At 34.4% G+C, this 12,059-nt stretch overlaps 1 protein-coding gene across 1 annotated transcript in view; it reads right to left on the bottom strand.

Annotated features, from left to right (window-relative positions):
* The window catches only part of LOC120347676 (uncharacterized), a 42,222-nt gene extending 41,905 nt beyond the window's left edge, over positions 1 to 317 (bottom strand). Inside the window, exon 1 of the mRNA XM_039417738.2 lies at positions 110 to 317. Coding sequence (XP_039273672.2) covers positions 110 to 155 — 46 coding nt within the window. The 5' untranslated portion in view covers positions 156 to 317. The remainder of the gene's footprint in view (positions 1 to 109) is intronic.
* Positions 318 to 12,059: the final 11,742 nt, after the last annotated feature.

Genomic DNA, 12,059 nt, shown 5'->3' with positions numbered 1-12,059 from the left:
GTTGGCTACTTCGACCTGTGGCTGTGACCCAACTTGCAACACAAGCATTTTAAAATTATGAAAATTGAGCACCGATTAATGTTAAGTTTTCATAAAATAAGTATCTAACCTTCATCTTCCATTCCAACTCCATTTTCTCGGTCCTTATCACGCATGATAGATTTTGTGATGTCACAATGTTTTTACTATCCACGTCAAACCTTTGCCGGTAGGGAGTATTTTGCAGTTGTAGTCCAAGTTCAGCAGTTCAGGTCCATTTTACAACAAATTCATATTGGAAGACCAGGAAATTAAAAATTAATAAGCTATTCGTGGAGCTACAAAAACAATGAAAGAACGGTTTTTGAGGATTTACCAAAAATTAGTTTACTTCTAGTCCAGTACGATTTATCCACAACCGATGCCGGGCAGTTGGAAGAAATAGCAGTACCATTCACACACTTGCTTGTTGGGATGAGAATATCTTCATCAGTCACACTTAAACGTAGAAAGAATGAAAACAATGAAGAATCGAATGTAGTGAGCAAAGTATTCCATTGGCGAGAGTTATCGCAGCACTCGCCGCATGAATCCTATACATATGCTGTAGCTAGCCCTATTGTTTTATATCTGGAAAGAATTTAGCAATTCAATACCTGCGCAAATTTAATAGTTTGTATTTAAATTTCCTTGAGGTTGGAATCACGAAAAAGTAGGGCTATTTAGATAAACAGCTGTCACACAATACTAACATAAAACTAACACTAGTAGACTATAACCAAAGGCAGTCGTTGTTGACGGAAAGCGAATACAAATCTAACTTTCAATGCTGGCTTTTGGCGAAGTACGGTTTCCTACGGTCTGGCATAGTATATGAAAAATGATTTAAACAATAACACAAATGTCAATAGTTTATCATAAAATCATGTTTTAACCAAACAAAAGGCTACCAAAATTCCCCCTAACAAAGAGGTACCACGAAATGGAATGGTTAAGAAGCAAACTTGATTTCTCGATTACTTTGGTAGTACTTTTATTTGCATACTGAGACGTCCTTGTCTATTGGCTTTGGACACCCAACTGGCCTCATATTGCACCATTTTGAAAATGGATGCACTTGATTTTTGGGACCTGAAGTATGCGCACCAAGATGGCGCACAACCTGAACTCAGGTTGTGTATACCTATTTAGGATTCAGGTTGTGCGACATCTTGGTGCGCATACTTCAGGAATACCGATTATTGTCTGAAGATCTGACAGCTACTTGTTGCCACAAATCAAGACAGTATTTGCGCTTCAGTCATTTCCCCCATCTGTTCCCATTATATAAATAATTAGAATTAATAATGAAGGACCTGCTCGCTCACTTTGTTAAAATTACTGCATTATAGCATGCGCTATTTTGCAGTCAGCAAAACTAGAACTCGTCGGTAACTATTCTTTGTAACTTGTTTTGAAACAAACCAATACTGAGTAAATACACTCTACCAAGCAACCAAAAGATGTCGAACATAAATTTCATAACGAATTTAGCGATGTCCAGAATACACACCAAGAAGGCGCCATGTAGCCTACGATATTTAATGTAAAACTCATGTATTTTCGCGAAGCCAAAATAAACACGAAACCCTGCGGGACAACGAACACTAAAACATTTTGAGATTTTTGTAATAAAACTATTGAGCGTTCTCTACACCTGACTGCACTTTATAGCCATAAAAATCATAAATTTTCTGTTTGCTTACATACGTGAGAATGTATTGGTAGAGAGAGAAACTGGCTTACGATCTTAATTGCCTAAGAATAGAATTGCAGTGTTAACGGTGCTATTGCAAATAGTCACGGCTTAAACACTGCCAGGTGTGATCATATTTGCGTTATGCTTGGTAAAGAAATTGTCTGTGAATAAAAATAATTTAATCTTTCCATATTCATTTTTTTTTCTAAATACTACAAACAAAAGCCATATTACTTGGCTCATTTCCCCTAACTTTTAAACAAACAGGCCTACAGTAAACGTTCCAGTTTCCTGCCTGAAAAATTAGAGGTTTACGCATCGCTTGACATGGAAACTGAGCGTATGAAAACATACGACGACGTTCGACCTATATTTTGACTCCCTTGTAACGAAAACAGCTTATAAACTTGCACCTCGCTCAAAGCATCGATCGCTTTCAGCATGCTGTCGATTCCCATTGCGTCTATTACAACGCACATCATTGTTTCATCATAAGCTATTTCTTGTCGAATTATTTTGATAATTGTCCAAGTCCAAGCATGGGAGAAGTAAACAATCTGTAGTTTATTATGGATAATTACGTGACCTCCTGCTACACTAGGGACTTTATAATAGTTATTAAGCGTTTGAGACTTGAAAGACGAGAGATAATAATGCATGTAGTTTACTCTTTAATTCAAGAGTCCGCACACTTACACAAATGTAATAAATTGAATAGAATAGTATTTTCACTCTTGCTACAGCATCCTTGCATTATGGACCTTTCCCCGACCATTGACCCCCGAAAAATTCTTCCTATACTTTACGATTGCAGAATTTTGGGGCTATTTTAAGAGTGCTTTTGCGAGTTGGTGCCTGTAAAATGGGGTATGTGTTTCAAACCATTATTATGATTCATCGCATACAACAAACTGTTTTTTTTAAATTACCGGTAAAGAATTTTAGCCCAGTCTATCACAGCTGTTTCTACACTAAATTTTTATTACTGCAATTAAATTAAAACTACTAGGAAGACAGAGTGATCATTGAATTATCTGATTTATATTAAGTTTCCAAAACACCTCTGAAAACTGACGAATAGAGTTGAGAAAATTGTCTCTGAGTGGATGCGAAAAGGGACATTGTTAGGTCACTTTTTGCATCTTGCTGATCGGCCAATGTCACGAAATAAACAAGGAAGTCGATGCTCGGAGAAAGATCCATCACTCCGTACCCATACGGATCCAGGTGCGCAAAGGCATAGGGCAAATTTATATGCCTTTAATTGATTATTTGAGAGCCAGAAGGAAGAACATTTTGTCAATTCCATCTTTCTCAAAATGTTCCAACTTTCCAATAAAATGATATATTCTAACTATGGTTAATCATACAATGGGATACCTAAAGTGCTTCTTAATGCAATAATCTCTATCAAAAGTGACGACGTATGTGAGAAATATATTTCATAATTATGAACTCCTATAGTCATATCAAAAATTGTTTAAAATCAAAGGAGAAATTTCCTGAGTCACAACGTTTATTCGGAAATGAAAGATTTCGGTACAAACTACTCACTAATATACGAATTCCACGCCAGGTTCTTGAGGTATTTCTATAATGTATATCCAAAATCATGTAAATCTTTAAAATCTCAACTTCCTATTTCTATACAAAACAAGCTTTTAAACACGCCTGACAACAAATTAGTCTGCGCCACATAAATGTGAGCCGCACAATAACACAATTACAACAGTCAGCATATTCTCCATACAGGAATGCACGAAAATAAGGCGTTGAGATTAGCACAAGTTAACCCGCGGCGTGAATTGCTTTAGGCGCCTGCCCGACGACACGTACTGTATACACTAGAATTTTAATGAAAAAATTCTGTTGAAATTGGCACAGTTGGCTCTCTGGGCCATTTATAGGGTGTCACTAGACTCTCACGTAAACGCACGGTCCTTCTATGTCCCACACATGAAAAATGTAACCTTAAGATTGTTACAGCTGATTGAAACAATCTTTGCGAGATTACAGTAAATTTATGAATCCTATCGCAGCCCGCAGTTACGTTAATTAAATTAAAGTCATAACATTACGAGCAATTTTGTCACCTTACATTGTAATTTACGGCTTTTTATCCAACAAATGCGAGAAATTTATCGAAATTCCCACGATCTTATGTCAAATTATTTTTCGTTTTATTTTTCAGAAACACTTTACTACATTTTTAGTTTTGAAAATTGATATTGGCCGTGTTTGACCTCTATATAGGAAAGTCGGACATAAACAAAAAAGATCAGATTATGATGAATTCAAGTATATTTCAGAATCAAATGAAACTCCTACCAAGCCCATACCAAATCACATTCAAATACACCTTTCCCGAAAAGTCTTCACATAAGTCATTCTAGCTACCTATTATGTCGAAATAATTCAGAATCTATAAAATCCATCATACCTCTTCTAAACAGTTCTAAATTCTAGAAAAATAAATCTGCAAAAGAGGTTTGGTATTTCACGACGAATTCGAAATTATCTCCTGTGATAAACAATTTGTGAACGACTGTCAGCCTATATCAGATTATTCACGCTACTTCAAATACCTTTTTCCCATTGTCTATCTATAATCCAACTTTAGACGGTTTTCCGCATCAAATCTGCCCATATAATACAACAAGGTAAAGGCATCCACACTTGCAAAACCAACTCACTTTCCTAATCCTCATAGGTATAATAAAGCCTAATGGATCTAGATACGATTCCCATTTTGATATCGAGCGTTGTTATAACGCAAAGCAAGCAGCAAAAAAATTAATAAAATTCACTTGCGTATTATAGTAATTATAACAAATATCTCATATATATGATTCTCACATGCTCTTACAGTTCCATGAATTAGGCATGTGGGTATATCTGGCATATCGATATGTTGCCATAAAACTCATATTGATTGTTAGATTGCAGTAAAATTTCTGTACATTTATTACAGTTTCAGATTCCCACTTTTATCGATTTATCGAATACATTTCCCAGTCAGTCTGCGTCAAGACTTCATCATGATGTATTAATAATAACACCGTTTTGGGAATTGAGGTCCAATAATTACATTATGTCTATTGGTCTAAGAACTAATGGGCTATCAAAATTGTACCAATAAAATTGTCTCTATATTTTTGTCAACAGACAGCCGTAAGGATGCTCCCAATCGCCTAATCGCCACTAAGGATAAAACGCTTTCATGCATAAGATCCGCGTGCGTTGAGTTCAAGGTATTTTTGATATATCTTCGTCATTTTCATAAAATTATATCCGAAGAATATTAGTATTAAAAATAATGCTATATCGTGTACGATGTCCTTCGAACTTCGGCTGCGAGTTAACATTTTACAATAGATGTGATTTGTGAATGCCGTTATCGCCTACTAATTTCTTTCATACAATTGCTTAGGAATTTTGTTCTTTATGTGCTAATTCATGTTAAACAACGCTTGTCTCCTAATAAAGATTTGCTTAAAAATGCAGGTTATTCATAGACTTTAACAATAACTCAAATAATTGTATTAATTCCATTGCTATCTACATGTAGCCTAGTTACTTAACCATAGATATCATGCTTTAAAATTGTGTAAATTATACGATTTCTTTGGTCTTTCGATGGTATACCTCAACTTCGATCCACTTATCTTCGATGACTAACAACTAAAAACTCCGAATGTAACAAATACTGTTTACATTGTATACGCCAGAGGGAAATTAGGTTTTTATATAAACCCCAAATAAACCAATATTTACAAGTAAAATTATTTCCGTTGCATAAGTCTCTTGGTGGCCATAAGAATATAGGCCTTCATCGAACCATGTTCCTATTATGTCTGTAACAGTTGATAAAAAAAACTAAAACAAACGGAACGAAGCGTTTTGGATATTTCATTTTACACATATAATATACATCAGTCACGCGTCTGCATGTTTATTACATTTCCATAAAAAAGATAAAATCTTGTTTAAAATATACTCGATTTACCTCAGGGCAACACTGCTCATTTAACTCAAATGTAAATATTAGATGCCAAAATGTATTATAATCCACGCTACGCGAACCGAAAAATCACGAAGCACGCCACGCCCTTTTGTTGACATTTCAAACAACGATTTTAAGGCAAAAGACATTGCGTGTCACGTCTAATTCTGCTTCATGATCTGTAATATCAACAAGAATCGTAATGGTTCAGATATTAAACCATTCAAATGGATACTGCAAGCTGTCAATATATAATACTGTGGGTTTGTTGGTTTAAATTAACGACATAGAGACAACATGTTCCAAAGAAAAAGTAGTTGTAGACTTGTAGGTAGTTGTATCCTTGTTCACTGGGTTTAAGAAGGCATTCTTCCAGTCTGTATCTCATAACCAAAATGAAGTTTACCGTTTTAGCTTTATTTGACCATTCCATTCTCCTAACAGACTGTGAATCGCTTTGTCAGAATCAATTAAATCACCCGCTTACCGAGCTCAAGTAACTCCAGTTAGACCAGTGCTAAGGTCACTATTATATTACTCGAGTCTAGATCTGCTTCATATACTTGAATGAAAAATCCACTTATTTGAAAGCTATACATGTATACTATGCTGAAGCCTGCGCCCTTTCGTTACTTTAATTTCCTTTTTAGATTCGGGAGGAACCAATGCCGTATACGGGACACAGAAAGACCACGTGAAACAGACTATTTTAAAATTCCTTGCGGATAACTAGTTACTTTGCTACCCCGGAACTGTGTAACTTTATTCACGCTTGCCAAGCGACGAAATGAATTGAAGGATTTTCATTCGCCCATGTGGAACGTACTGCTAAAAAAAACTCGAATCTTACCGGGATTTCCCAGTAATGCTGAATATTACGGCGACATGTCTGTTTATTTGTGTAGCATTGGAGTGAAGGGGTAATGCAAAATTAGCTTAATTCATTTATTATCTAGACCGGTTTTATTGTCAGATCGAATTATATCTGGAATAACCTCGAAATTGTACTCTAGTTTGCAAATTTTTCTTAGCGCAAAAGTCGTCGTATCGAGACAAAATTCATCAATCAACATAAAAGTGCTTATCATAATAACCGGTCTCGACCATAACACTTCGAAAATCCCGTGGTGCACTATTAAAAAAATTTCAAAGTTTTATAAATGACTGCACGTATTTAAATATATATCTATCTTATTCTAACACATGAATATCTTTGGAAGTATAAACGTATTGCAGAATATTTTTTTAAATCTCATATCAACATGATTTGATAAAATATGTTAATTTGAGGAAATCCCCCATTTAAAAAATAACAAAAAAGTTTTCTTTCTTTTTACCTTAATTAACATCAGTCTTCGATCACTTTACCATGTCATTACAACTCCTATTCGAGAATGAATCATTGAAGCCTTTGTTCGCAGGGTAATTCGCGAATGAAGAGTGAAATTGCATTTAGACCTTTAAGAGAGATGTAACTATTTATTGTTGATACAGATTTGATATCTCCGTAATTGGCACTTGAAAATTGCTAAAATTACCGATTTTTCTGATACCAATATTTTTAAGTATGACGTACGTACTTTATGAATTCGTGGATTGATATATAAATAAAACATTACATTCATAGAGAAATCAGCAATCCAATTTAATTATATTATTTTCTACAGCGCACTTATATATTTTATATTTAATTCTGGAATGTCCGTAATCAGAAAATAAGCCAGCCGTAATATTGAGATTAATATACATCTGCCAATCTACAACTTGAGTTTCGAGAAAAATAAAGCTTACTATATTTTTGTCTAAATATACATCTCATCCTCCTAGCACGACTGCTATCTTGAAGCACCTTAAAACAACAGGAGTCAAAAAGTATATTTTTCTCATGTGACGTTTCTCTTAATCTTTTTCGTGGAAGAAAATCAGACAGTATCTCCGGATAAAAAGGAGGTCAGAAGTACAATGTCGATTTTGTGGTTACTTGGTTTCCACACCAGATTCAATCATTTAACACGGAGCCAGTTAGTCAATATTGAAGTAGCGTGAAAATGTATGTAGTTATGTATATACACTCACATGAAAGACAGAGAATACGCTCATATTACAAGGTTACAATCACATAACTTAGGGACGATATATGATATCAGATAACAATAATACAGTATACTGACACAATATCAGAGAATGATGGTACATTAAAACAATAGAGGGAGATAAGCAGCCTACACCACGACTACTCAACTATTTTTACCAAAGATCCGTACAAAACTTCGAAATTATTTGGGTTCGGTGTTTCCAGAAATTATATTTCGGCATCCCTAAACGGGCACTTCCTCGTCTGGCTGATGATTATCAGCTAATCGAGATTTTGTTATAATGGTGGTATAGTTCTTTTTATATCTATTTAAAACAATAAGAGTCATTTTATAAAATGAAACTTCAAAAGTGAGGCTAATGATCCAAAATAAAGGTTTGGAGGTTTTAGTAAAAATATTCTTCCATAAATAGCAAGTAGAGTTCGAATAACATGTAAATACATACGGATTTTCAGTGGTTTATTATAAATATAAACTATCTTCCAACAACCATGAGAATTATCAATCCTAATAGACTGATATTTTTACTGGGATAATAATACATGGATAAAGCTACAAATCAAAAACCGCATTATTTTGGATACAAATAAAACATTTAAAAAAACGCTGCGGGCTTGAAAGTGATGTTGTTATTAGAGTGGGTGGCGACGATAAAGATGAGCGACAGATATACGGAAGTAGATGAAGTGAAGATAGATGCGTAGACATAAATGAATATTTATTGCAACAGACTTGGTACACTGAAAACCGTCAAGAAGTGTACTTATTTCATCACAAAAATCACATTGTAGGTAAAATGGGATATGCCTACAGAATGAAATGTTGTTGTTTTTTAAATCTAAAAATATTGGAAATAGTCTTTAAGGAATCCCAGTTCGTCAACGTATATCCTCATTTTAAATAATATCATGTTTATCTACTCCATTGTAAAATACGTCATAGTTCTAATAATACTTAAAAAAAATAGAGAGCAGAAATCAAGTCAAAACATCGTCAACACAAATTATCAAATTTGACAGTTACGGTTGCGGATAATCCAAAGTAATATATTTTCCGTAACTCGCAATTAAAAATTTTATTTTTTATGATCACACTTAAAAGGCAGAATTGTTTGGCTTTTGCCTTTTTTGCTTTGTTTGCGCGTATTTTACTCAAGGCCATCAATCCGCATGTTAAAATATTGCTCAGTTGTTTTATCCCGGTATTGTTCTCATGAACTTGTAAATCCACCCAAAATCACATTCATGCGAAAAACCGCTGTTGACTTTCTTTTCACTCGAACAAAATTCTTAAAATTTGACAATCTAAGGATGACCGATTACCGCATTTGCTTTGTTGAGTACACAAATTTAAATTCTTCCGGAAGGTATCAGCTTATCAAGTATTTCTTTCACTTGAATTGATTTAAAAACAAAGAATGCCCTGCAGAGACAGCGAGACGATTCCATTCCATTGAATCGCGCCGCAGAAGTATATTATTAATTCTGTAATATTGATAATAAAAAGTTCCTAACCGCCAATTCTATGTTTTTGTTTCAATACCATTACGGAACAACATATTCCGAAGAATTGCGACTGAAGCTGTGAACCCGGATACTTTGAATGAATTAAACTCGATTTTAGAGCAATCCGACTCTAACCAACCTTACTGAACATTGCCGTGAAAAGAAGCGAAGCGATCGTGAAAAGATACTATGCTTTGTCAGGATTTAAATTGGTAAAGCTTCATCAAGATTTTCTTTCAACTATTTTATAGAAACAAATTTCTGGTTTATTATCGGTAGCACCAAGGATTTCCCTACAAATTAACTGTTCTTGAACTGTCGCTGTGAGCTATCGTTAACTCCAGTAAACTCGGCAATACTTCTGGCCTCCCTTAGGAAGAGCGTTACACCGCAGCCATAAATCGTGATCGCCGGATCTTAAAGTGGATCTTGATTTTTGCACTTTAAGATTCTGGCAACGGAAAAAATAACACATCCTGGTCCTTTCGAATTCACTTCTTGTATTGTAGTGAATGTATGTAATGAAATAGATACCGACAAATGTGCTGTTGCATACTCATGTGTTTTCTCAGATCTTCCAAAGCATTAATAAGTCAAGCATTAATAAGTGCTCATCTAGATACTAAGACCAATGGTACCATCGATACAACTATGATATTATGCTAGTACATTTACTCCATCAAAGTTCACTTTAACCAAAATTTGCCTGAAAATGCAGATCTTAATAGATACTGCTTCAAATTATATGCGACATTCTATACGGAATACGCGCCAACCATAAATGACGTCACAGAGGCAAATAAGTTCAAATGTTGCCGCATTTTCCCACGGAGTAGCATAACCAACACCATGCAATGCCAGGTTAGAACACATTTATCTCATGTATACCTGTTTTTAATATTGGCTTAAATTGCATTGCTACAATAACATACTTCAACTAAAATATAGAATTTACGGGCAGAAATATTAAAGATTAATTTTAACTTAGTTTAATTCATTTATTTGTATAATTATGTATTTGTAAATACTGTATAATAAGTTAGTATAGGATGTTTAATTCGCATTGATGCACGATTGCGCAAAAGAATACTGATGTTATAAGCGCCATAAAACATATGACAATAACAACAGTTTATGTTATTTTTTTTACTCCTATCGACGAATGCGCATAAACTAACGATGTTGCATGATATGCCTCGACCCTCCTACTTTTCCTGGAAGAATTTTTCTTCTAATAAATTGAAAGAATATTTTGTTCTGAAAATATTTCCATAGTAATAGAAACTGACACGCTCATATTTAGAACTAATTCATCTTCATTAAACTGCTATTCTAAACTTCAAAATTTGAACTTCAAGACAAATTTTGGAAGAAATAAAATATTTTCAAAATAAAAGACTGCTGTGCGTAGAGGAAAAATTATTATTATTTTGCCTATTACTTACTCTAAATACTACAAAGCATAAAAATTCATATAGTGGTACAAATTCCTGCGCAATACTTCGATATCTTCAAACCTTACAATTCCCAACCACAAATGTCAAAAGTTAAATTTATCTTTTTATAAATTATGTGTTATTTGATAGCCAGGTCTTGGAAAATCGTATCAATTTTCGTGAAAACTACAATTTGAATTATCTTCTGGAAACTACAACAATTTGTCAACTCTCTGGGTGGCCTAAAATAGCTAAGTATGCCTTAGGAAGGAAGATTCTACGATGTTAATACATGCATGGCGTGAAATAGCGAGGGTCGCCAAAGAATAGATAAAAATTTATAAATTTTTTTAAATTACTATAAACACTTCACAGTAAGTCACGGCGCAAAATAATTTTTATTATTGCAAAGCAATAGCCTTCTTGGTGGAGGCTAAATGGAGATTGGTATCATATCCATCCCTATTCTGAATTTATTATGGTGGACGAGGCGTCGGATGGGCGTGAGTGTTATATCGCGATATTTAGAACCAAAATTCGGTTAATAAGATTGGAATATATGGAAACTTACAGGGCAGAATGATTTTGACGATAAAACAATTTTTGATTTGATTAGAAGAAATTAAGTAATAGTGAGAGTGATTTAGGGGAGTAAGTCAGTAAGCTATGTCAAACTAGAAAGCGCTTCCGAATCCAGTATCTCCTGACTATCTGGTTACAAACGTTTTGCTCGGAAACGTCTCACCTCATACAGTATACCCTGTTTTATGTATACATTGTAAGTAACCAAATAAATTTGCTATCTTTTGAATGTACACGTAGAAACTTCACTCAATATAAGAAACAAAATGGAGACAACTAAAAAAAAAACCTTCGCGAGTTATAGCAATAATAATTACTATCAGTTACTGCATATCAAAGAATATCGCTACGTTGCTCATTTCGCAAACCGACAATTTTGACCGAAAAATCTCAGAATTCTCACACGACATTTCTAAATAAAAACGAAACATTCTCGACTTCAACATTATTTCACATGCAATCAGCCAGTCCCATGCAGACCGGCCGTCCAGTAATAGTCAAAACCTCAATCATTGTATGATCAACCTTACAACGGCGTTTCAGCGCGCGTCAAAAGTTTGCAATATCAACAGTTTCACCTGAAATGTCAGTTTAAATCCGGAATTCAAACGCATTAACGCTGGCAGCTGTCAAAAGTTAAATCCTCTTTATATAAGATACGAAATACTTTAGGATATTTGTCGCCTGACTCTGTCGACAAAACAAAAGTAAAAACAAGAG

Source organism: Styela clava, chromosome 11, assembly GCF_964204865.1.
Source record: "Styela clava chromosome 11, kaStyClav1.hap1.2, whole genome shotgun sequence".
In the NCBI taxonomy this organism is placed as follows: Eukaryota; Metazoa; Chordata; class Ascidiacea; order Stolidobranchia; family Styelidae; genus Styela; species Styela clava.
This window is presented reverse-complemented; position numbering and strand designations above follow the sequence as displayed.